General features: G+C 44.3%; 1 protein-coding gene across 3 annotated transcripts in view; it reads right to left on the bottom strand.

Annotated features, from left to right (window-relative positions):
* The window catches only part of Mapre2 (microtubule associated protein RP/EB family member 2), a 147,770-nt gene that overhangs the window by 30,075 nt on the left and 89,875 nt on the right, over positions 1 to 27,820 (bottom strand). For all 3 annotated transcript variants that reach the window (XM_036204639.1, XM_036204641.1, XM_036204638.1), the window contains 2 exons: positions 10,763 to 10,908; positions 6,194 to 6,407 (listed from right to left, as the gene is read on the bottom strand). In XM_036204639.1, coding sequence (XP_036060532.1) covers positions 6,194 to 6,407; positions 10,763 to 10,908 — 360 coding nt within the window. The remainder of the gene's footprint in view (positions 1 to 6,193; positions 6,408 to 10,762; positions 10,909 to 27,820) is intronic.

Genomic DNA, 27,820 nt, shown 5'->3' with positions numbered 1-27,820 from the left:
TAATTTGGTAGATCTAAATCAAGCAGCCATTAGTTACACTAAATATAAATGGGTTGGTCACTCTTAAAGACAGAGATTACCAAAATGAGTCAAAAGGCAGGGCCCAATCATACAGTGGTTAAAGGCACACTTTCCGTATAAAGACACTGATAGGTGGTTATGTACCTTATTCAAAAGAAGGATACAGCATTCAAACCATAAATATGAGACAGGAGTGGTGGCTATTTTATCACTGTCATCTTCATGACAAAGAGTAATTTCAAAAACCTAAGTCCAGTCAATAGGATGACTTAATTCTAAACATGAACACACTAGGGAAAGAGCCTTCAAAAACAGAAATCAAAGCCAGAAACAATTAAAGGGGAACAGGCAATCTCCCAATCAATGTAGAAAGACTAAAAATCATTTTGCAACAATTATTTCAGACAGACAAGCACACTGTCAAACATCTTGGCTTTACATCTATGCAAAGCACCGTTCAAATGAAGAGTATGCATTCTTTTCAAAGGCGTGGGATACTTTAACTAAAAGGGACACTGTGACTGTTGTATTTCACTTCCTTTCTTAAGAAACAAACCTAACTTAAAACACAGTGAAGGAAAGGCAGCTTTTCTTTCCCCCAAGGTGAGAAGTGGTGTCTATCGAGATTTTAGATGCTCAACCAATGCTTGCACATTGCTAAGGAAGTAAGTGAAGAAACACAGTCACATTTTAAGATTGCACCGACAGCCTGGAGTGTTCAATGTTCCATACAGTTTTTTAAAAAATACTGTTAGGGTTTCCTAAAATCTACATCTATGGATTTAATGAAGATTGTTCAGGACACCTCATTGACACTGCCTAGGTGCCTTCTGTTTTGAAATCACTTTTCTAGCATCTCTCCTAACCCGATTCTAAAGCTGAAACACTGGTCTCTAAGGAAGAGAGAAAGCTCCATAGCAACTCTAAATCTATCACACTATATCTATATTTGGGAGTCTGATTTAAATATATTAGCGTATGTGAATCTGCAATGTGTCTGAGTTGCTATAGAAACCACAATGTTGAATTTCCTTTTAAGTTTTTTAAGTCTTCACATATAAAGCCTACCTTCTCAGACTGCTACTGAATTGCAGGTAGGATCAGGGCAATTACACTTAGGCACATCATGTTTCAGGATGATTGTACACACTAAACAGACAGCTATCACTGTGACATGAGCATTTAAACACATGGCTGTGGGTGGTAGGCCAAAATCTATTGACAACACAATTCCTCAAAATGTAGTCAGAATGGATATTACCTGGCAGCTATTCACCCTTATATGAAACCTGTTTATATTAAAATTGATTACAGTAGAGGTAAGTTGCCCAGTTATACAAATACCAACCAACTTTATGCTTCTTTGAGTCCTTAGGAGAAAAGTTTTTTATCTGCATTGAAATGGTAGAGAAATCTAGCGTGCTCTCAGAGGAAAAAAAAAAATGCACCAAATGTGTGGAGAACATTTATTTAATACAGGAAATCATCTCTGGTGTGTAGCTACACATAGCATGGATGCTGTAAACACAGGGTTTTCTTTCCTTGCTAGCATAGACAGTGTCCCCTCAATTACTATTACACGGACATTCCACAACACTTTCCCTGCTCTAATCTGCCCCCTTTGTCATACAAGATGCTTTGAAGCTGCCAGGCATGCAAGTTAGATCAGCCTAAGGCATATCTGTGAGGAGACACCCATGCTCTGCAAAATTAGTCAAGTATTCCAAGGTGCTGGCCCCCATCCTGTTTTCAACTATACAAGCCGTTACTTATTTCCCAGGATAGAGATACTTAGGAAGAGATCACGGTTTCAATGTGAAATCAGAATAATGTTTGTATGTTACTGATCTAGCGCCAGACAGGCCACCACCCACTTTCTCAAGCACTTCAACTCACCCCAAGTCTAGATGGGGAAAGTGAGAATTGTGGTCCTGGGTGAAGGACAGCTCCTACCATATGCATGGAGATCACATCATAGCGATTATGGGTCAGTGTTCTGAACAGAGAATTCCAAGAGAACTCTGAAACCTACTACATCACATGCACCCACACATGTGGGACTCATGTAATAGCTCGATTGGAAACATATCCAGGCTACCACACTCTGGTCAACTTCCCAACTTAAGACTCGGAGTTTTCACTGCGGTTTGTACTGGGTATCTTGTCCTAATAGGTCATGTGCTAGGAACTGATATCCTCATGTTCTACTATATGTACGTCACGATGTAAAAGGCACAGACTCTGGAAGAGTCCCCAGAAACCTTGACCAAAGTATATGAATTCTATAAACAGCCCTTCCAGCACCTCCCCTGACTTTCCGGAAACATTTGACTTATTTTCTTGGCTATGTTCCCAATATCTGGATGCAGGACTTCAAAGAAATTCAGAGTCTTCTAGGGGTCTTTCTCCCATTGTGGTCTTCAAAAACTATATCGCACATGTAATGTATGTCTTATGATAATTCTTCTCCAGTAAAATTTTATTGCCCCTTCATGTCTAATATTCAGGACACATTTGATCAAAGAGGGGTGATTAATTTGCCTCCTGAAAAATACCATTCCTCTGTCAATAAGACCAACAAAATAAACACCATCAAGGCATGGGAGCAGTTATCAGAAATCACTGCCGTCTGGAACATACAGAAAAAATCAAATTTATGAACTGTTGACTTTGCATATATTTCTGTCACCTGAGAGGCTAAGCTCTGGGAAACACAGATTTCTCGTTCGGGCTCACAGTGTTCTATCAAAACAGCACAAGTTCCTCTGTGGCTTTTGTGCTAGGGCTGGCCAGAGTAGTCTCATTCTGGGTGGAAGAGTAGATGTTAGACGGCTAGTAGACATGTTAGAGGGTTTAAAAACAAAGATAGATGCATTATGATTGTGGAAGAAAAGTATTCTGACGTTTATTATCAGAATTTCAAAAAAAATGCAGTTGGGTTTCAAAGCCAATCTGTCCACCAGTAACAGCTACAAAAAAACGACATTAAGAAGGGAAACAGCAGCGTGCCCTGGGTTTTCACCTGAGCCCTGACTCTTCACATGCTTCCCAATTCCCAGTCCCACGGACACGCCATCAGCATCAGCCCTACTTCCACTCTTGGACTGATGAAGGCCACTGAGAAGAGCGGGCGGCCAGTGTGAACTGTATGAAATTTGCCTCCCAATCTCCGTGTGGCTAATTTTCATCTACCCTCTCCCTTCGCTTCTGCTCCAGACAAACACATCTTCCCTTTCCCACTAACCCCTTAAGCCCTTGACCTCATTCATCTTCTCCTTCAGGTTCAGGGTCATGACCCTCTAATCTCACCTCTTTTTCTCACCCTTGGCTCATCAGAGATTCTTCTCTGACCTTACAAATCTGATAATTTTGCTGTGGGATGACTTTCTGTATGCTGTGAATACGTGTTGCTCTGATTGGTTGATAGATAAAGCCACATTGGCCTATGGCAAGGCAGCTTAGAGGCAGGCGGGAAATCTAAGCAGATAGACAGAGAGAAGAAAGGAGAGAAGGGGGACGCCAGCCACTGCCGAAGGAGCAGCAAGATGCCAGCAGACAGGTAATGCCACGGCCACATGGCAACTTACAGATTATAGAAATGGGTTAAGTTATAAGAGCTAGCTATCAAGAAGCCTGCCATAAGCCATTAAATTGGTAATTAATATTAAGCTATTCAATGATTATTTTATAAGTGGATGAGGGACAATGGGTGCCAGCAGGACCAGAGGAACTCAGGACCTGAGAAAACTTAGGGCTACATAATTTTACATTGTCTTCAAAGCAAACACCAAAGAGTGCCATTCTCCTATCCCTCCTCAAGCTTCTCTCTCCCTGACAACAACCATATGCTTATTATTCTCCTCACCTGTATCCTTGACAAAGTTGTTAAAGGCTGGATCTTCCTCACTTCCACACCCTACCTGGCCTTGTTCAATTGCTGCAATCCAGACTGCAGTGCTCAGCATCTTAGGGGACCACTTCTCCAAAGGATTATTAATCATGCCCTGGGAGTCAGATTTCTACAAACTATTTTCAAATTTCATTGTACATTGTATTTCCACAATTAATATTCATGACCCTCTTTCTAGAAACTTCCTACTGTTTGTTCTGTGAGGCACAGATGAGGGAATTCTTAGAAAATGAGGACAAGGCAACATACTGCAGTTCTGTTTGGAAGAGAAGTGTTGGAGCTGAGGCCAAAAAAATTAAGGTCACAGCATGATTGTGGAAGAAAGAAAAATATTCTAGGTCTGTGCAATTTCACACACTACTACTGATTTGAGTTCTCTTGACTTTTTTGTCCGTGGTCATCCTTTTAAAAAGGGTCCTTCCCTTCACGTGTGTCTAACTCCAAAGAGCTGGGCTCAGTGCTCTCATCTGTGCGGCTCATTCATTCCAAACCTGGACTTGGGCAGTCACTCAGAGTCTTTTCTCCAACTCATTCCCTAATCCACTCCTTTCTCATCATCCCGTGAATGGTTTTCAAGCGGAGCAATCCGATGAACTCCCCAGGCTTCATTCGCCTTGACTCCCGCAGAGGTAGAAGCTGGGTCATTCTCTCTCCCTCCCCGAGAGCCACTCCTTAGTTTCTTCCCGTTTTTCTGGCATCTTCTCAGCATTCCAGGAAAGTTTCTTCTCCTCTACTCAGCCATAACTGTTAGGAATTCCTGAAGGCACTCTCTCCTTATCATTCTGTGTTCACTTCCAATGTATGGAACACTCACACATGTTTGTTTATCTCCTGTCCACACTTTTGAACTTCACACACACACACACACACACACACACACACACACACACACACACACACACACACGTTATTTAGATTGTCTTTTGGATGTTGAAAAGAAACCTGAAACTCAGTATGTTGAAATACATACAATTTCTTCTCAAGGCCAGCTCTCTCGGCACTTCCTGGATAACCCCATTTTTCCAGGTGTGGGAGATACGCCGAGAAGTCATACTCGGCAGCTCGCTTGCTCACTCCAGGATCCACCCGTTACCAAAACCCAACCCTGTTGCTTCCTAAATAGTTCTTAGAGGATGCATTCTTTTTCTTCTACTATGTTATTCCACAGAAGAAGACCTCCTCTAAAAGACTGGCAAGTATAATGCTGATCTTATTATCTCTAACAATCATTTATTTATTTATTTGGTTTTTTGAGACAGGGTTTCTCTGTCTAGCATCGGAGCCTTTCCTGGGACTCACTCTGTAGACCAGGCTGGCCTTGAAACCACAGAGATCCCTGTCCCTGCCTCCCGAGTGCTGGGATTAAAGGTGTGCACCACCACTGTCAGGCCATTTAAAACAAACAAAGAAATATTTCAAAATCTTTTGACGATGTCAGATTTCCAAGGGGTACAGATTGCCTGGATATAGCTATGAATTCAGAGAGAAAAGATGGAAAAGGTTTGTAAGTAGTGAGGAAAAGTATTCATCATGCCTAATCCATACTGACTATAGTAGGTGGGCAGAAATAAAAAAAAAACCTGTAATGATCTGAGCGAGGGCTCTGCCCTTGGGATGGAGGAAGGTTTCTGAGAGTCTCACTGTTAATGAACGGTCTAGCACACAACTGGCATTTATAACAGTGACCCCCTTTCACAAGAGCATATGTTATCTGGTGAAGTTGGCTGTTTATGGCATGGATATTTCTAAGATATTTTAGAGAGTTTTTTTTAATCTACAAAAGTTAAAAAACTCCTACAAGTTCTAGGCACACATCCTCAATGGTTTCCCTTTTTAGGACAGGGCTGCATAATAAATGAAGGGCCCATATTAACATATAAAAATGATCACTAATTTCCTTTGCATGTCCATAGAAAATGATCCACACATAACAGCACAAGTCAGTTCATATTAGGGTCTGCATTGCCAGCATTAATCAGTAAAAAATATTTTAATCAAAACCTAAATAGGCTGCTTAAAATTTTTCAGAAAAATTAGAGAGAAAAAGAAACTTATCTCCAGGGTATTATCTTAACATGGCATGTGTGGCTCTGGCTTTTTAATATCTGAACTCAAGACTCATGACAAATGGATCACAGAAAGATCAGTGTGGACACAGACAATACCGAAAACCATTTAACGGCATGAAAACACTGTCAATTACGAGCACAGGCTTGAAGCACAGGAGGGTGGGAGCCATTCCCTGCAAGGAGAGTCACCTACCTGCTGTGGGGGAGTTTGCGTGGTGAGACTTCTTGGGCAGGTTGAAGATCTGTTCACCGGGGTCGGGGGGAGGGATTGCATCTTGCCCCTGTCGTGCCTCGACAGGATCATACTCCTTCCCGTCATAGTTAGCATCATAGAACTTCTTAAACCACTGAATGAAATCCAGGTTGTCTTGGAAACGCCCTTTCACCAGCTTCTCCACTGGAATTACCTGCAATATCAGGTCACTATGTAAGCCACGAAGCCCAAGTTTCTTTTCTTTTTTTTTTTTTTTTCAGAGCTGAGGACCAGACCCAGGGCCTTGTGACTGCTAGGCAAGCGCTCTACCACTGAGCTAAATCCCCAACTCCCCCCCGCCCCCCCAGGTTTCTTTAGAGTGTTATACAGTTATATCCCAAGAATTGCTTGCCTGCAGTCCTCTAGTGAACAAAATTTTAAAAATTGTATTTATGTGTGTGTGTGTGCACACACACACGCGTGCGCGCGTGCGCCTGCTTGTCTGTATGTGCACCACATGTTTATGGTGCCTGCTGAGGCCAGAAGAGGTCGCTGGATCCCCTGAGAGTGAAGTTACAGATGGCTGTGAGTGACCAGGTGTTGGGGATGAAAACTGAACCCGAGTCCTCTGTGGGAGCAGCAGGTGCTCTTGACCACTGAGCCGTCTCTTTGGCCCCTCGGCTACAGTTCCTGACCACATGCTTATTATTCTCATGGTCTCAGCATCTCAGGGGACCACTTCTCCAAAGGATTATTAATCACGCCCTGGGAGTCAGCTTTCTACATACTGTTTTCAAAGCTGGGTCTCTTCGGCCCCACAGCTACAGCTCTTGACCACTGGCTTCTTTCATACCTGTCTTCTCAGCAGTGTTCTAGAATTAACTCAATTTTAACTATTTAAAGGGTTGATTAAAAAAACAAAACAGAGTGGATTGTCCTGAAAATTTAATACTTCCTGAGTGACTAAAAAGGAATGTCCTTAGCTGTCAAGAGGGTCTGATCTGCCAGGACTGGTGGTAGCAGGCGCCTGCGATCCCGGCCCTTGAGAGACCAAGGCAGGGTTATGAGTTTGAGACCAAACTGGGCTACACAGTGAGGCTTCATCTCAGAAAAGCCCACAAACAAAACCAGAAAACAAAACCAGAAAACAAAATAGGGGATTCCTCCCATGGATAGGATATTTATAGTTTAGCAATCTCCTCACAAATATCCAGGCCTGGGATGATGTCGTGCTGTTTCAAAGCTGAAGCACTTTCCTGTTTCTCTGTAAACCCTTGGCCCAGCTGCAGTGAGATAAACTCTTATAAGGATTATAGCTACCAGACAAAGCACACAGCCACGGGCAGGTCAGTGAAAACGGATACTGAGTTAATGGGTCGCACGGAACAGAGCTCATTAAAATGTAGAGCGACAAGCATCCCAACTAACATGATGCAGGGCCCAGGAGCTAAGGCTCCATGGGAGTGCGGAGGCAGAGAGAGGAAGAGGCTTCTTAAGGGGGTCATGGGAGCACACGGAGAAGGCTCAGGACATGCACGTCAGCTTCAGAGATGCGAAGCTCAGCTTTTCCAGAATAACCTTCCCATTACCACTCAGAGTCAGCCAGGATTCCCTGCTTATTCTCACAGGAACCTTTGGAATTATGACAAAGAAAAAAAAGGGGGGGGGGTGACTTGATTGCTTAGCTTATTCAGTAGGCCACTATTTTTTTTTTTTTTTTTGTAGGAAAATGGAATTGTATCATCATGCTTCCCACATAGCACAATTACTAGATTTCACTTCTTCAACGGCTGGTGACAAGTGAATGGGAACTATGAGAGAGCGACAGAACTAAGTCGTGAGTCAGAATGCCTATGTGTATGCGCATGATTCAGGCAGGCCAGTGTCCAGGAAACATAGCTCTTGGCTTGACAGCATGATTGGAAACTGAAGAGACTGTCCTGCAGCAAAGCTCGGCCACCTTGGAAACGATATGCCATCGATGGTCGGAAGATCCAACAGGGGCACTCTAAAAAGCAAATGGTGGCTGTCAGTTCTCACGATCACTGACTTCACTAGCTCTGAGTAGTTAGCGAGGTTTCCTGCACCAGGCATGGTTTTCTTATTGTTGAAAGGGTCTTAAGTCCATTGAGCGAGCTGTTGGGTTATGCGTGCTGCTAGTGTGCTCTCAGGGTCACTGTGTCAGCTGGTGTTGTCGCCCCTCTCCTTTGGTAGCTTGCATGGCACTCTCTGGTACAAGGAACAACAATGACTGATAAAAGAAGCCATAAATTTGAGAGAGAACAAGGAGGGGTGAGCATAGGAAGGTTTAGAGGGAAGAAGAAGAAGGGGGAATTGATATGTTATAATCTCAAAAGTCAATGAAACCATTGAAAAAAAGAACAGAAAGCCCTTAAGTATCAACTTTTTCTTAAGAAGAAAAAGTGAGGGGAGCACCTTGGCTACATGTTCAGCTAAGTCATCAGTGACGTAATGTTTAAGTGCAGCTGCAATAGAAACTGATACAGGTGCAGGAAAAAATAAAGAGAAGTTTCTGGAAGGGACATTTGTCATCGAGCTGCTTCTGAAGGTCCTGGAGGCTCGGGGACTGCCATGTTCCCCCTCTCAGTTCCCTTGAGCTCTCCTGAAAGAATTCCTGCCCTGTTCGCACTTCACTGACTTGGCTGGATATTTTATCACGGTTAATGTCTTCTGAGTTTACTGTTTGCTTTCAGAGAGACTGACTGATAACTAAGTGACTTGGACCACAAGGTCCTTCATGAACAACTGAAGTAATCTGTCTGCTGTGTGAGGATTCTGCATGATGGTGGTACATGGCAGCTCTGACTTCTGTTGACTTAGTTTGCATTCCGGGTTACAGGGGTGTAGCTTCAAGTGAGCCCTCTAACACACTGGGAACGACAGACACGATGGGTACGTAACACTGTGTCTCTCAGGGATTTGGGCAATCACAGTGTCTGGATGCTCCTGGCTGGGGCTGGTGAGGCCAAGGCCAGTCTCCTGCCATTGCAAACTTATTTTTCAATGTTCCTTAGCTCTGCCATTTCACATATAGAAAGCTGCACAAAGCTCTCTGACTGATTCACAGCAAGTTCCAGCCAGAAACCTATGGACAGGTGTTTCTTCTCTCTAATGTACAAGCGTGGATTTAAAAGTGGAAGAAAAAAGACTCTTGAACTCTTAAAAGTAAGGAGAGTCTGCCCAGCTGGGTGCAGGGGAAGAGCTACCTGGAGATTAGTCACAGCAAAGGGAACAAAAGTGAAGATTTCTTAGAGGAACATTTTTTGAAAAGGGGTCTTGCATGTGTTGTCCAGGATGTTCTTAAACTCCTAGGCTTGAGCAATCCTCCTGCCTCAGCCTTAGGAGTAGCTCGGACTAACAGGTGTGCCTGCCACACCTGGCTAAGACTACAATTTAAAATATACACTCCTAGAAAAGGAGAAGCCAGATTTTCTCAACATTCTGGTATGAATGCTTCTTATCTGGGGAAGCAGGAACTCTTCTAACCTAGTATCTATTTGTATCCTGTGGCCTATTTATTCTTTTTATTAATACTGTTTTAAGAGTTGTTCTCCTCTGCTGGTTTCTCTCTTTCTCCCTTGTTTGAAATCCATGTTTGTCATGCTTATTCATTCTAGGAGACACAGCCAGTCATACTCACTCTAAGATAAACCCCTAAATAATGAACACATATTAGTAAGTGAACATTTGAATAGCAGTCAGCACTCAGAGAGAGAAAGACCAGTGATTCTTAGCCCCTTAGTCCCTTATTGGGAGGAAAAAGGATGTGAGAACCAAGATTTCCATTAGTATCACTCTAGATACTTCAAAGGAGAAAGCAGCATTCATGGATGTTGGAATCTTAGTGTGGCACTATGCTGGACACTTTTATAGGCACCTCCTCGTTACTGCGTCATAACCATGAGGAAGGAGTACCCTCTTTCACAGAGAAGCCAGTTTAGACACCTAGAAATCACAACTTGCTTCAGTTGTGGGACTGAGACTCAAACCCAGCATGGTTTCCCCTGTTAACAAGTTGTTTTTCCAAACAACAAAATACCCAAAGAACCCCAGAGGCATCTGGTAAACACCAAGCTTCTCATTTGCAACATGGAAAAGCTAACAACCCACCACTATAACACTCAGGACTCCTGCTAAGAGGTTTCTGTCTAACGGCTACTGAGTTAAGGATTTCTTAAAACTAAAACGTCATAGGCAATGGCAGAAGTCAGGACTGTTGTTTATGTATGTACAGGCCCCCACATGGTGAGATATCTACGTATATCCCTCATGGATATGTTCTCAGACTTTTTAATTTTTGATTACTACTATAAGTGTGTTGGAGATATGGCTAAGATATGCGCAGTGCTCTTCCCAAGGACTGGAGTTCAATTCCCAGCACCCACATTGGGTAGCTCTCAGTCTCCTGTACTGACTCCTGGGGATCCAGTGCCCTCTTACCATAGCCTTTGCAGGTACTGCACTTATGTGTACATACCCACATACACATAATTTAAAAACAATAAAATACTGAAAGCAACTTTGAAGAAAAGAGTACATTTGACTTACCTTATCAACATTCATCCGTTTAAATGATGCTTGCAGAAGTTTAAAATTGTGAATATACTCATGCTCCAACTTTGCCTGGAATTTTACTTTCTTCAAACTAATACAGCCTGGGAAGAGCATGTCCATGAACTGGCAATAGGCTGCTCCTAAAAAAAAAGACAATGAGAGGCAGGGATGAGTCCAGGTGCACCCAGATGTGATGGAGGTCATGATTGCAGGCATTATGATACACAGCGGAGCCTCACTTTTACATGTCCCTTTTACCCTTGCGCTTCCACCTTCTCAGCAGCAGGGGCTGGGTACCAGAGGGAAGAGACCACGCCTCAGCAGTAGAGCACCTGTCAGGGCCATTGTGTATCTAGTTCTCAGGACCAACTTGTAGAATCCTCCACTGATGCCAAAGAAGCCACGGTAAGTATCTTGCTTCAGCTGGTTGGTGATGGCGCAAGCCTTTAATCCCAGCACTTTGGAGGTAGAGACAAGTGGATCTCTGTGAGTTCAAGGTCAGCCTGAGCTACAGAGCAAGTTCCAGAACAGGCACCAAAGCTACACAGAGAAACCCTGTCTCGAAAACTAAAACAGAACAAAAACCCCAGAATCTTGCTATTTCTGTGAGAGGAAAGGGACACATTCTTTCCCTTCTATCTAGCTACTGTCCTGCTGCCTGTCATCAAAGTCAATTTAAGAAGAAAAAGCACAGAACATATAACTATGAGAGCGGTACACAGGTTCTCATGGGCTGTGTGGCCCAAAGACATATGCTCATGCTGTTTTATAGCCATCTTGGGAAGTGACTGGGCTGGAAACTGTTATCACTACGCCTTCTAATACCAGAAGCAGCTGCGTGCCAATCTTATTTCAGTCCAAGAGAAACAGGCTTCCCTCTTTAGCATAAAGGAGGAAGCTAGCCAGGGGCCACCTGAAAAACATAGGTGCTCAGAGTCATGCTGTTTATAAGTGAGAGAAAAGTATGCAGAAATGTCCACTAGGAGCCTCCCTCCCCCCACCCCCAACAGGGGAGATGGTCTTAAACAAGAAGGAAGAACTATTGAAACATGCTAATCTCAGCTAGAAAAACCCCAGCAAGACAGCATTTCCTTGGCTCTTATCTGAATGGTAAAGATTAAGGATATTTAACTCAGAAACTGTCATGAGTCCTGACTCAGAAGAAGAGCAACTGAGTGCCAAGAGTGGGAACAAGTGGCCTGACGCCTGTAAATGTCCTTTCTTCGTTCTCTCCGGATAGCTTGCTCTCTTTCCATGACAGGCTATTGATTAGTCTTTCTGGACCATGAAGAGCCTCCCTCATTGTTTATCATCGAGGCTTCTGGGAGGCCTTGTCTTTCAAGTGGGAGACTCCCCTTTGGCTAGGACACTGATGTGTCTTATGCCAAATCCTCTACTGAGATGGAGTCCCAGAGAAGGGGAGACACATGCTGGGAACCTAAAGGCCACGGAACCGGAAGTGCTGCGCAAACTCATCCTTTGTAGGTAAGGCAATGAAAGATGAGGCAGAGGCATCTGGCTTCCCCTTAGATGCCTGCACTGTGAACTAGGAGTTTCTTCCTACGCAGATGGCTTCTCTTAAAAACAAGACAAGGCATAGCAAACCCAAACCCCAAACATTGGGGAGGTAAGAGAAAACATCAGGATTGTGTGTATGTGTGTGGTGGTGGTGGGGTGGCATTCAATTATCCAGTCCTTTTAAAAGTGTCACCGGATGGTGCAAACTCCAGCCCCCTGCAACTTAATTACACAGGTGGGCATGTGAAAGTGTTGCCCTGACCCATTCTGCAAAGCTCATTTTTCTAGAATTTAGCACTGAATTTGCCTCTGAAGACCCAGATGTTACATATTCTATGAACTAACCATCCAAATGCTCCACTTTTCAAATTTAAAAATAAATAACACTTTGGCTGGGGGGAGGAGGGTCAGTACAGTGAGGAGTTAGAAAAAACATCTCTAATATCTGTCACCTCAGTGGTAGCTAATTCCTGCTTGTATTGTGGCATATACCATCTGATCTTTTCAGGGGTGGGGCTATCCATTTATTTATTTTTATTCAAATGCAACAATACTTTTTAAATGCAATTATTTCTATTTTTATGTACACTTGTTTCTGTGGTGCTGGGAATCAAACCCAGGGCCTTATACATGCTATGCGAGCAATCTACCACACCTCAGGTCCTTTGGGTCATTTAATATTCTCTATCAGTGTTTTTATGGCATTCTGGTATTTACATGATGCTTAGCAACTTCCCTCCACCAAGACCATAAATATTCATGCATAGTTTCTGTGAGTGCTTTTATGCTCTCCGTTTTACATTCGAATTCTGGATGCATGCGGAATTTATTTTGGTTTCTGATAGAAAGTATGGTTCTAATTTTAGGCATTCCAAATGCTAGTGGAAATCTGTCATTCTTGACTCCTCTCATTTGGGTGCCTTCTTCCTGACAGGGATGCCACAGGGTCCCACCCCATACTCCAAGAGCTGAATATAGGTGGGCCTCCTCTTCCTGCCTCCCCGCGAAGGTTGCAGGCCCATGACTGAGCTTCGCTCTGGACAGTTCTGTCTCCTGCAAATGGAGTGGGGGAGAGAGGTACAGAGGCAGTCTGTCACTGTGACAGCAATGTGTCCGGAGCACTGTAAAGTGACAGAAGAGTCCATTCTGTTTGTCACAATGTGCAAGATGCAAGAAATCCGGGAGTTTGTTCTGGGAAAGTCTCATTGCTGTTAATATTAATACTTTTTGTTTAAAAATGGAAAATAAGAGTGAATGTCTGACATATCCACATTTTCTTATATATGTGTATTCAGACTTATCATATTGTTAAATGTGTAATTTTAGACTGTGAATTGTGTGTTTAAATCTGTTCCTGATAGTCTTGTCTTCTCAGTTATCTAAACTCTGTGTTTTGTATTAACAGAGCCCATGTTTACAGCTTCTCCTCTCTCGCCCGTGGTGGTGGTGGTGGTGGTGGTGGTAGTGGTGGTGGTGGTGGTGGTGGTGGTAGTGGTGGTGCACACCTTTAATCCCAGCTCCTGAGAGGAAGAGGTAGGTGGATCTTTGAGTTTGAGGCCAGCCTGGTCTACAGGGCAAGTTCCAGGATTGTCTGGCTTACACAGAGAGACCCTGTCTCAAAAAACCAAAAAACAAGCAACCAAACAAACAATAATTTCCCTTCTCTCAAAGCTTAAAAAAAGAAATATCATTCCTTTACCTTTCTGGTATAGTTTTGAATTTAAAAGACATACAGAAAATAGCCTTTACAAAACATTCAAATGTAATTCATATACACAGCTTTTTAAAGTGTGATTCAGTCAGTGGGTTTCAATATACTCACAGGACTGTAAATCCAATATTAGGTATCTAATTGCAGAGGATTCTGATCCGCACACACAGATTTCATAGTCACTGGCAGCCACTTTCTGCCCTCCGTCCCCTCCGCACTGGCAACTGTTATTCTTCTGACTTCTGCATTTCCCCAGATATCACATAAAGGGGAACATTCTTTCTGACCACTGAGCTTCGTTCTTTTACTCAGAAAAGCCTTTCAAGGTTCACTGGCACTCTCATCCTTTGTAAAGATAATATTTCATTATATAAATACACCATATTTTATCAGTCCGCCCATCAGTCAGTGGGCATCTGGGCCACTGGGGGACTATTGAGTAAAGCTGCTGAGAACATTTGTAAGTTCTCGGGCGACATATGTTTCATTGGCTGTGAGGTGGGACCTGTGCTGAGTCATGGGCTGTCTCCATGATAAACATCTTGAAGAATAGTCCATCTGTTTTCCAAAGCAGGCACACCATCATATTTTCCCACCAGCAATGTTTGTCACTCTTGTCTGTTAGTTTGATCCCAGCTGTCCCAGTGGGTGCAGTGGGTGCCTCATGGGTTTGGGTGCAGTGGGTGCCTCATGGGTTTGGGTGCAGTGGGTGCCTCATGGGTTTGGGTGCAGTGGGTGCCTCATGGGTTTGGGTGCAGTGGGTTTAGGCAGCTCTCACTAATCACTAATGGTACCAGAGCATCTTTGTAAAGTGCTCTTGGGCCAGTTGTATACTGTCTCTGGAGGAATCTCTGCAAATCCTTTGCCTGTTATTAAACTGAGCTACACTTCTGTTGAATTGTAGGAATTCTATGTTCCACACAGTTCCCTTATCAGACACATGATACGCAAATACTCCCCATTCCCCTTGTTCTGTGGATTCTTTCTAAGGGGATCACCAGAAGTGCATGCTTTAAACTGAACTAATCCAATTTAACCTTAAATTGCTTGTGCTTCTGCTGTCACAGTTAAGAAACCATTGATTCTCCAAGGTGGTGGAGATCCATACCTACATTGCCTAACCCAAGGTGGTGGAGATCCACACCCACAGTGCCTAAACCAAGGTGGTGGAGATCCACACCCACACTGCCTAACCCAAGGTGATGGAGATCCACACCCCCACTGCCTAAACCAAGGTGGTGGAGCTCCACACCCACACTGCCTAACCCAAGGTGGTGGAGATCCACACCCCCACTGCCTAACCCAAGGTGGTAGAGATCCACACCCATACTGTCTAACCCAAGGTCTTGGAGATCCTCCTTAGGACAGACAGTCAGTGACACCTATTTGCTTTCTAGTTCCAATTTCCTGTGTGTCCTTTATCACTCTCATCTCAAGGTTTGTCTGTGATGGTGAGGTGCATTTCTTAGAGGGAATAGATGGATCCTGTTCTTAGCTGACTGCTAGTCTATATGCTGACCGGAGACCATTAACATCAGTTATCTTAAAGGTTGTATTACTTTCTGCCATCTGATTGGTGCTTCCATGGTCCTCATTTGCTTATCCACAACTTTAACATGGTCTGTTCTTTCCTGTAACCTCCTGGATGTGTTATTTTCCTCATCAGTGTTCAGGGGATGCTCTGTAGTGCTGAGCAAGCAGCCCCATCAGTTAGTAGGCTAGTGAAATAAGCAGCCAGCTCTCACAAATAAAGTACAAATGGCCAATAAATAAATAAATAGCTATCAGAGAAGTGCAAATTAAACCACACTGAAATTCCATCTCACCCCAGTCGGAATGTAATCATTAAGGAAACAAATCCTAACAAATGCAGATAAGGGTACCCAGAGAACCTTTATACACTTCTGGTGGAAATGTAACTTTGAAACTTAATCAGAATATACTGTGTCCTACTCAGGTAGTGGTTGCGCATGCCTTTAGTCCCAGCATTCAGGAGGCAGAGGCAGGCAGATCTCTGAGTTGAGGTGAGCCTGGTCTATAGAGTGAGTCCCAGAACAGCCAGCTCTACACAGAAAAACCCTATCTCAAATAAACCAATATTAATATACACACACACACATTTTATATATATATATAAATAATATGTTCTTCCCCCAAGTCTGTTACTGGGGGAAGTAATAATTAATCAAGTAATGTTTAATACTAAGGAAATACTCTTAAATTTTCCTAGTAATGAATTTTATTAACTACTATTTTTATAAAGAGATAAAAATCTTTTTCCCTTAATTTGCTAGGACTAATCATATCCATTGATTTTTCTAGTTCTGAATTCTTTGCATTTCTGGAATAATTCCCACTTGCTGAGCCTCCCTGCAGTCTGGCTTACATTCACAAACACTCAAGATTTGTACATATTTACAAGTGAGCTGTCTGCAGCGTTGTGTATTACCTTCTTACCATGGTTCCTTCACCCTGGAAAGATAAGTTGAGAAGCATTTCATATTTTTGAAAAGATTGAGACTGATGCTAAAAATAAATGGTTCGGTTGGAATCCTGAGTAATTTACTGCCTGTGTAGCCCAAGCCTTTCACACCTTCCAATGCATTTCAGAACCATGTGAGCATCGGAGCAGAGGGGTAACTGCTCTGTAGGAACTGATGTCGAAGGAGCATGTCACCTGTGTGGTGATAATGTGTTTTCCAATATATCATGTGCCCTAATAAACTATCTGGGGTCAGAGAACAGAACAGCCACTAGACAAACATACAGGTCAGAAAATGGTGGCACTCACACCTTTAATCCTATCACTTGGGAGGCAGAGATCCATATGGATCTCTGTGAGTTTAAAGCCACACTGGAAACAGTTACGCATGGTGACTCATGCCTTTAATCCCAGGAAGTGATGGCAGGAAGCAGAAAGGTATATAAGGGGTGAAAAACACAGTAACTAGAGGCAAGTTAAGCTTTTAGGCTTTTGAGCAGCAGTTCAGCTGAGATCCATTTGGATGAGGAAACAGGATCAGCTGAGGAACTGGCGGGGTGAGGAAGCTGTGGCTTGTTCTGTTTCTCTGATCTTGCAGCGTTGACCCTGATACCTGGCCTCAGGTTTGGTTTTACTAATAAGAACATCTAAGATTCCTGCTACACACTTGAGCACCTTCGTGCTATCTGGAAGTTTCAGTGTCATGACACATGTCAGCTTTTCTCCAGTAGGAGGAGACCCCGAGCTCGCTTGGGGAGCTACACCTTCAGGTCTTGGTTCCCTGCGTCTTTTAAGGGACATACCGATAATACATCATGAAAAGGATATCTTGAAGTCAGCTGAGGCCACCAAGAGCAGCATGGAGACAGGAACTTTTACCATGGCCTAAGCCACACAAGGTTCCTCTCAAATGGTAATCTGATCAGAAACTTGTGCTCTAAGTCATACCTCATCTTGCCTTCTCACTGAGTGACTCCTGCGATAACCCTCATCCTCTCTTGTCATGAAAATTCTCCTCTGTAAGAGACCAAGCCTTTATAAGATTAAACCAAGGCCTGGAGAGATGGCTCAGAGGTTAAGAACACTGACTGTTCTTCCAGAGGTCCTGAGTTCAATTCCCAGCACCCACATGATGGCTCACTACCATCTGTAATGAGATCTGGCTCCCTCTCTGGCCTGCGGGGATACAAATAAACAAATCTTTAAAAAAAAAAAAAAAAAAGCAATCAAATGGGAGAGTGCTGGGGACAGAGAGAGGCTGGCTATAAGGTGCTGTCCTGAGAACTCATCAGCTCAATGTGCTCCTGGAGTTAGGAAAGTCGTGAGTCTAGAAATCACTAGAAATAAAGGGAACAACCTGAAGTGATAGGCTTCATCCAAACCTGAAGTCCTCAGACCGGTCTCAGCCATTACCATCAAAAGTGACATGGGGCCAGGCGGCGGCGGCAGTGGCGGCGGCGGTGGCAATGCACGCCTTTAAGCCCAGCACTTGGGAGGCAGAGCCAGGTGGATCTCTGTGAGTTCAAGGCCAGCCTGGTCTACAGAGCAAGATCCAAAACTACACAGAGAAACCTTCTCTCAAAAATGAAAAAACAAACAAACAAACAAACAAAAAAACAAAAAAAAAGACATGGGACCAACAGGTTTGGGGACAGGAATTCAAAATGAACATTCATATGTATAAGATCTGGGAACTTATGATTGGCACTGTTCATCTGTGAGATGACAATGACAGCTTCTTGGTCACCAGATCCTGGACTTCAAGAGAAGAAGCACCAGAGCCAACGGGCATCTTTAGATGGAAATTTTCAATAGCATTTAACAACACAGCTATGGAGCATATTATACCAGAGATACAAGATACAACACCTATACTTATATAAAATCTGTTAGTGACTGCACATGGATTTTCACCATCCTAAAGCCTCACAGAACCCTTATGATGTGTTTTTATGATTACGCCATCTTATCAACTTCGGGACAAGTTCAGGGCATTACCAGCTAATCAACAGCAAAACAAAATTTAAACTCTGACCTGAACTCTAGGGGTTTTCTGTTTGTTTGTTATGTCTTATTTATTTATTTATTTATTTGCTTGCTTGCGTGCGTGCGTGCGTGCGTGCGTGTGTGTGTGTGTGTGTGTGTGTGTCTTCTTAGAAATACCATTTTCAAGTGAAAACTCATATATTCAAAGAATTTGGAAGTTTTTCTACATTATGATTCTAAGAAGAGTTACAAGGGAATACAAAAGAACACACAAACTGCTTTTCTTTAAGACAAGGTCTTGCCATGTAGGCTAGGCTGGCTGAATGCTAATCCTCCTGCCTCAGCCTCCACATGCTGAGATTATAGAGGCATGGCACAACATCCAGCAGAGCCTCTCAAGCTGCCGTCAGCATGTCAGTTATACATCTGCGCTGGTTAGTTTTCTGTCAACTTGACACAAGCTGCAATCGGCTGAGAGGAGGGGCCCTCGATTGAGAAAATGCCCTTGTAAGATTGCTGTAGGCAAGACTATGGGGGCATTTTCTTAACTGATGATTGATGTGAAAGGGCCTGGCCCACTGCCAGGTGGTATTGGGGTGTCTAAGAAAGCAGACTGACCAAGCCATAGGGAGCAGGCCAGTAAGCATTCCTCCATAGTCTCTTCTTGGGAACATGGACCAGTCTCCAGGTTTCTGCTTGAGTTCCTGCCCTGGCTCCCTCAATGATTGACTGTGACATGGAAATGTAAGCCAAATAAATTCTTTCCTCTCCAAGTCGCCTTTGAGCATTTTTTTTAAAATCACAACAACAGAAAGCAAACTAAAGCGACTGCTTAATATACAGCAGAAAATTAGACTAGACATACTGTAAATCTACTTCAATGTTATAGACTCATAAGCAGTCCATCTTACGTTTTTCATTTTTTCCCCCTGGAGCTGAGGACCAAACCCAGGTCGTAGCACTTGCTAGGCAAGTGCTCTACCACTGAACTAAATCCCCAACCCCCCATCTTAGGTTTTTGCAGTGTGTCTATAAGATAAACATCTCATCTCTATCTTTACTCCCCTTCCCCTCACCTCTACCACTGAAAACAAACCTCACAGCTATTTCCCAAAATGCAACATGATCTGCAGAGATAACATCAAGCCACAAGCAGCTACCCAAATTGTCCATCCAACTTTCTCACAGGCCAAGGACTATTAGACAGTGGTGCCTACTCACTGAGGGATTGAGCTACAGCTTTCCCTTAATCTTACTGATGAGGGGGAAAGAATTACAGCCTTTATTAAATGGACATACTGAAGCAATCATATCTCTGCTTACAGGAATCTTAACAGGTAAACAGACTGTTAAAACAACAACACGTTTTCTTAGGCTTCTATCGGCGAGGATGTAGGCAAGGGAGGAGGAGAGGTGGAGTGCTGGCCCTTGGCTGCGAAGCCCTCACCATCCTCAATAGGTTGGGACATGTCATCATACATGTCTGAGCCAACAATATTCTTATCTGCAAAACGTCAGGGTTGGACAGAGCACTCGGCTCTAAAATTAGATGATTATCTAACTCTCAGGCTGTCATCGACTTCTCTTTTAAAGGCTACTTGAAGTTTCTGCTAATTAGAAGACGGTGACATTTCACCTTCCCATGTTTCAGACACTTGCCAACGCTCTTGCTTCTGGCCTCCCCATCTTTTGTTGTGGTTTATGTCAGAGGGGCCCTCAAGTGCTGCATGCTCCCAGGGGCACTGGCTCCTCTCATCTCTAGTGACTTATTTCCTCACACTCCTCTTTGAGCTCCTGACATTTTCATACTTAACAATATAACTATTTTCTGTCATCTCAACAGCCACATATTGACAATTCAAATACCTTTCATAATAATAAGGCATGATCGACTCTGAGATTGTCTGTAGACTACAATCACAGAGGCCTGCCATCTCTTTTGTATTTGGCCTGGTCACTCTTGGAATGGATGCTCCTACAAGATTGCATCTGCCACCAGTGTCCGAATGTCCTACTGGAGGAAGTGTCCCTGTGGGAAATCAGGGCTCACTAAAGAGGAAAGCGATACTGCAAAATACAGGGTTCGATTTCCAGCAGGTCAGCAGAAACCTCTCCACAGACACAAACTTAAGGTTTAAGAGTTCAGTGGTGAGGCTGGGGAGACAGTTCAGTTGGGAAAGTGCCAATCACAAGGCCCAGAGTTTAAACCCATGTGAAAAACAGGGTATGGCAGTATGAGATTGTAATTCCAGTGCTGGGACATGGGAGTCTGTAGGAGACCAGCTGTGACCTCCTCCCAACTATCAAAGGGTTCTTGGGTGGAGGACAGAGGAATGAGGAAATATTAGGTAGAAAGATAGAAAGAGACAATAAGAAAGGCAGAGACATAAGATAGCTTCAGGAGGGCCCTGGGTCAATATCCAGCAGCCCAGAGTTTATTCAAAAGGGCTTTTTATAATACGCCAAGGGGAGAGGCAAAAGATCTCCCCACTCAAGATTAAAGCATACCATACAGCCAAGTGTGGACCCTTCCAAACACTTAGTACCCATGCCCATGATCAAATCATCCTATTATGCAGCCCTGCTGGGTAAAGCAAGCTCAGATTCTTGGACCCTGAGTAAGGTATCACTAGGAAGCCTCTGTGGGCCACCATACTGGGGAGGCAGTGACAGGTGGATCCCTGGGTCTCACTGGCCAGCCAGCCTAGCTGAATTGGTTAGCTCCAGTCCCAGTGATAGACCCTATCTAAAAAAGGGAAGTGGATAGAGCTCATTGGCTACCCAGCCTAGCCAATTAGTGAGTTCTACATTCATTAAGAGACCCTGCCTCAACAAATATCATCAGGAACAAATAGAGGAAGACATTAACTGCCTACCTCTGACCTGCACATGCACATACACAGGAATAGGCATCCCTGTGTATGCTTGCATACTTCCACGCAAACACATACCAACATGCATGCCCACCCATTCTTCCCCAACACAAAGAGACTTGTGGGGCACCACAAACAGCTAGCCCAGCTACAGAGAGTCTGATGACATGGGAGAATCAGTGAGAGTTCTGAGTGGGTTAAAGTGCTGCCCATGTCATGGAAGACAAAACACATCGTCTATCTTCCACATGGAAGTTTCAGGGCAGTAGAAATCAAACTCCGAACAGTCCTTGTCTGAGATGTAGGATAAATATTTTTATTACAAGGTAAACCACAGAGAAACACCTAGAGCGCATAACAGCTGGAGACTTACAGTACGGCCAAGGGCTACTGTTTAAGTGTTTCCTGGAAAAACAATTTTCACAGAAACTCACCATTAAAATAGCACACTGAAAGCTGGAGCATGCATGTCAGACACCCTAATCCCTGCCCTGGTGGCATCTGTCTATGTGAAGTGGTTTATCCAACTACCATATCATCCCACAACTCCTGTGTTTAAACTGCTGTCTTAATGTTTTAGGGAAAAAATACAGAGCTTCAAGCTTGTCTAATGACACAGAAAAAGATTCTGACAGTTGATGGGACAAGGACACGGCAGCTGAAGAGTAAGCCTGTTGGTCTGGAACATTAGCAGAATTGTTCAGACCTGCTAAGGAGTGAGCCCATGAGTCCCAGGTGCTCAGTGTCCCACCGTTCCCAACACGTGATTTCCGTTCGGATAACAGTGCTCATCAAGTCCCACTAAACACATCCTGCCTCATGCAGTGACACTTGGCTTCCACAGTCCAGAAAGGGGGGGGGGGGCGGGGGCGGGGCTTAGCACACAGTGTCACTGGCTTCCGCAGAACTCGGTAGTGGAACTGGAAGCAGAGGTCTGAGTCTGAGACCAGAGCTAAAGTTAGAACTGAGCATTCTAGACAGGGGGAGGGGACTTAGAACAAGTCTTTATGACGAATGAAAAACAGGTTAGGAAGGTATATATGAACCCACTGGGAAGAGATTCAGTTTTCGTGTTGAGGTCGTGAAGAAAGAAGGTTCTAGAAGGCTATGAGGTCACACGCGTTAGGAAGTTCTTACACACTTGTTTCTAGTATTGCTTCTGCACTTTCACAGACAAGGTTTTGTTCTGTTTGCCTAGTTCTGTTTGTTTGCTTTTAGATTAGAAGACAGACTGAAATGAAGATGAGCCTGACTTAGAGGCAAGAATCTGAAGACAGAAGTGTCCATATCTAACTTTTGTGGTGACAGGTCACCTCTAAATAAATGCCTGTCTCAATAGGTGGCACATGGGCATGTCCCTTTGTTTATTGGTGAATGAAGAACTGTAAACTGCTGGGTGTGGTGGCGCACGCCTTTAATCCCAGCACTTGGGAGGCAGAAGCAGGTGGATTTGTGTGAGTTCAAGGCCAGCCTGGTTTATATAGTGAGTTCCAGGACAGCCAGAGTTACATAGTGAGTCCCCTAAAACATTCTTCCCAAGGAAAATGAGCTCATTTAAAGGGCCAAGTAACTGAGTTTTGAAAGACTAGAAAAATACTGAAATACAGAATTCAGAAAAACACAACAGAAAACCCAGCAGAAACACAAGGCCACTCAAAGTGTAAAATAAACGCAGGGACACAGACATATGAAGGGAGTGGGGGCAAAAGTCTAGAGAGAAATCGGCCTTCATCCCACAGGTAGGGTCAAGTCAAACTCATAGTATCACCTTTCAGTTGCCAGGGATCTTTGCTGGAGCAAAGGAAGGGAGGAGGAAGGGGGCGTGTGGGAGCCCTCAATGGAAGCCAGGGAGCGGGCGTCTATGGACAGGTTCAGAGGCAGGCTGCAGAGAATCAATGCTGACTTCTGGCTCTAAGCATCTTCCCAGAAGGGGGCCTAAAGGACACCATTTTAAAGCTTTGATTTTCAGAATGCATCTATTTTTTAGAGCACGTTAGATGAAGGGCAAGGACTCCATTTTCTCATACGATTTCTCCTGAAACTGCCAACACCATTCCAGGGACAACATGAAGCCAGGTGTGGTACTCCATGGGGAGGCTTTGAACCCATGCAAGACAGAGTGATTGAACAAACTAGCGCCAGCCTGCAGTTCATTTCTGCAGAGCACGCCTTTGCCAGTGGCTCTCCCGGCGACAGAGGTTCCTGTCCCCGGGACTCGACGCCTTGTCATCCCTCTTCAGGTGGAAACTCTTTTGCCCTCTGCTCTCGGGTCAGAGCTTCTCACTCTTGCCATTCCTCCCAGCCAAGCTCACCAGCTGTCACACTCACCGAGAGTGTCCTTAACAGCCACCTTCTACAGAAGGATGTGCCTTCCCCCCAGCTCCCCAAGAGGGGCCTAAAGGTTGGAGACAGCTCAGCAGACCCAGCCTGTTGGCATGGAAGGTCACCGGCAGCCACAGAGAACTCCGGAGCGGCTACCCTAAAGTGTTCGTGCACACTGTGAGACAAACGGAATACTGCTATATCATGAGCAGATTTATTGGCATTTCCCAGGTTCGTCCCAGGACACTTCGTTATCTGAGTGCAATTCCAGGATTAGAAGGAACCCCAGTTAATGTGAAGACTGCACAGTATTTCAGTCAGATGACCAGAACAGAAACGACAGAAGAGTTAATGAGGAGGACGGGGCAGGGAGGAGGCAGGAAACTACTTCTTTTTTTGTGATGGTGGATCCTAACATATTTACAGTTGACATATGTACTTCCTCTAAAACTTGGATCACTTATTTTTCTAACATTCTTCCATGAATTGCCATACAATGTCATCTAGGTGAGGCAGAAGTAGAGGCCAACCCTCCTGACAGTGACTGAAGAGAAACCAGGAAACTATGCTGGGGCTAATATCCTATCTATGTGCTCCTCCTGGTCACATAATAACTTACGTTAGAACCCAAGGAAGAACCCCACCCCTAGAAGGGAGGCGAGGGAGAGGTCACATGCTGTCTGTCACAATTACGTAATCGTTTCAGGGTGGGAAGAAACTCTATCCTGAAGAGCAGCGGCTGCTTTAAGCGGTTCAACTATTCTGTTCCCGGTATGCAATTCTAAAATGCCCAAATATTTGCATCTCTTTTCTTTTTCTTATGTCACACCTGAGAAACTGTAAATTAAGAATACAGTGTGGAGAAAATGAATTAGGAAATGCATTATTCTAAGAGCAGCAGGACGAGCAGCATCACGATGTGCAGAAACTACTGGAGGCAGACTAGCACTTCAGATGTCACCAGGCACGCCCAGCTCTCAGTGCCCGGAACCTTCTGATGATAAGAAAGGCTAGGCACCTCGTGTTGGCCAGGACCTCACTCTCCCTCCGCTTCATCTGTGGATGAGCTGACAAAAAGGACTTGAGAGCTCTGGATAGAAATGTGACAGACTAAGTGAAGCGGCAGGTCCTGGCTTGGTATGATCTGAGTTGGTTTTGCTGGGTCCTCAGACGCTGGCCACACTGCAAGTACTCAGCCAACCCCTGCTGGCTCCAGGAATAAATAAGAGCATGTAGAACTGAGAAACAGAACCTCTACTGAAGGCCACCAGCTTCCTTTTCTCAGCTTGAACCCTGCCCATGTTAGCAGCCTCAGCTGAACAGAAGGATTTCAATTCCACTTTGTAATATCTACCGGCCAGTCACCAAATCTGCATGGCCACTTGGCCAAGGACCCAAACAAGGCGAAGACAAATCTTTCTTCTCCTTGAATACACGGTGCTTGCTACCTGAAGCACTACTGTGCATGTTGCCTCAAGTCCTAATACACTTCACCAGAGATCATATGTGCATACGTAACCATACTCATTCCCTGCGTTGAACTTATTTTTAAATCCAAAATGTTCCCTTGTAACACTTACATACAGACACTTCTCATTCTTCAAAGATTAGTGTTGCACAAATTCTAAATGGTCTTATAATAAAAACAAAACAAAACAAAACAAAAACAAAAGCCTGCAGCCAGATAATGCTGAAAGATCAGAGAGACAAAGGAAAAAGCCACTAGAGAAACTTCTCACCACTACCGACTCCTCAGGCCAAGTGGAAGGTGAGGTCCTATCTCCACAAACCCTCTGACTGAAAGCCTCTGCGTCCTCAGCTGAAAACGTTCTAGTTCCTGTCTCCTCACACCTTATATACCTTTCTCCACCCAGCCACGTCACTTACCCCCTAGTGCTGGGATTAAAGGCGTGTGACTCCCAAGTACTAGGATTAAAGGTGTGTGCCCCCACTGCCTGGCTGTTTCTCTCCTAGACTGAATCAATCTCATGTAGTCCAGACTGGCTTTGAACTCTCAGAGATCCAGATGGATCTCTGCCTCCCGAGTGATAGGATTAAAGGTGTGTGCCACCACTGCCTGGCTCTGTCTAATCTAGTGGCTGGCTCTGTCCTCTGATCCTCGGGCAAGCTTTATTTGACACACACTATATCAACACACATTAGTCCAATGTCACTGTTCTAGGAAGCTTTTTTGTTGTTCTCAATGTAAGACTCCCACTGGACTGGCCAAGGCCCCAATGGCAGACTGATGTGCAGGCTAACTAGTTATTGTGCCTGGATGACATGGGGAACAGTCTGTAAGACTGATACTATCATTTGGAACCGTCCCTTAACCACACACATGTTAAAGGCTCAGTTTCCATGCTGGTGCTATGGGGAGGTAGCAGAACCTTGGAAGTGGGTCCTTGTAGGAGGTCCTTTGAACACCAGGGACACATCTCTGGTGGGATTATGGGGCCCTGGGCCTTTCTTTTTCTTCTCTTTGGCTTCTTGGCGATGAGCCGAATGTATCTGCTGCATCACACGCTCTGCCCATGCTATGTTATCTCACCACAGGTCCATAGAAACGAGACTAAAGGGTGTGTGCAATACATATGTGCATGTGTGGATATGTGTCAATGTGCATGTGTGCACATATATGTCTTGGGTAAATGCAGTGTATACATGTATATTGTATATGTATACGTGCATATGTTAAAATGAGGATGTGAAATCCTCTTAGGAATAACTTATTCAACTAGCCAGTGTGGTGATACATGTATTAAATAAAGCTTGCCTGAAGATCAGAGGACAGAGCCAGCTACTAGATTAGGCACAGTGGTCTGACAGTGGTAGCACACACCTTTAATCTTAGCACTGGGGAGGCAGAAATCCACCTGGATCTCTGAGTTCAAGGCCATTCTAGAGTACAAAAAATTAATCCAATCTAAAAGAGAAACAGCCAGGCAGTGGTGGCACACTCCTTTAACTCCAGCACTTGGGATCGCACACCTTTAATCCCAGCACTAGGAAGGTTGAGACAGGAAGTGATATGGCTGGGCAGAGAAAGGAATATAAGGTGGGAGGAGACAGGAACTCAGTCTCTTTCAGGCTGAGGAGTGGGTGAGGTAAGAGGTGGTGGGTGTAGCTTGATCTGCTTGGCTCATCCTCCAGCTTTCACCCTGATATCTGGCTCTAGGTTTTTATTATAAGACCAATTAGGATTCATGCAACAAGGCAGAGGGGAGCAAGTGCATGTGTGTGCATGTGTGTGCATGTGTGTGCATGTGTGTGCATGTGTGTGCATGTGTGTGCATGTGTGATCTGAGAGGGCAGTGTTCTGGTTGTTTCCCCCTGGACTAGAACTGTTCTGAGAGACTAAAGGGTGTCCTGCAGGAGGCAGGAAATGTCAGTCTTACCTGGGGAAGAGGTAAGAACAGCAGAGGTTAAGGGAAGTCATGGCAAGGAAGAACCCCAGAGCTGGGGACAGGCATCTGCCTTCCTGCTCATGGCCTCTTCTTTAGGTGAGATGGCCTTTCTTTTCTTTATTGTTATTATTTTTAATTTCCTTTTGTGACAGTTCTATTGGGACATGTGGTCTAGGTAGTAGGATAATTACTATCAAGTATGCATCATTTCTTTGATTAGAACTGAAAGAGAGGATACGGACTTCTCTTCCCTACGTTCCTGGGGAGATGTGTAGGGGACTCACAATAAAGGGACTTGGAACACCCCCACTTGGGCACACACATGTGCACGGGCTGTAATACAGCCTGTAAGCGCACAGGGAGATCAAGGGGGAACACTGGTTGCTTTGAGCTCTTCCCCTCGTGTAGAAAAGAGGAACAATCTGCTCTCACTCCTGCCTTACAGGGTGGCCATAGGAATAAAAGGAAGTAGCGCCTCTCCAAGACACTCTGAGAGTGGTAAAGAGAGACAAAAGCTGTGGGATATGACATCATTGTGTCCCTGCGTATGAAAGCCTGTGTTGTCAGCCTGGTTAAAACATGCAGAACTCTAAAAATGAATGTGCTTGAGCTGGACTAGTTCAGACATGGACTATGAAAATGAATGTCAGATTCAAACAACAGCATGAGGTCTGTGGCTTCTGTCGGGCACAGAACGGGCGCGCACAGGCTCCTGTTGGGCACAGAATGACAGGTTGTGCATACATTCCTAAG

The sequence above is a fragment of the Onychomys torridus genome, chromosome 13 (genome assembly GCF_903995425.1).
Source record: "Onychomys torridus chromosome 13, mOncTor1.1, whole genome shotgun sequence".
Lineage (NCBI taxonomy): Eukaryota > Metazoa > Chordata > Mammalia > Rodentia > Cricetidae > Onychomys > Onychomys torridus.
Note: the sequence above shows the minus strand (reverse complement) of the source record. Positions and strands in the feature narration are given on the sequence as shown.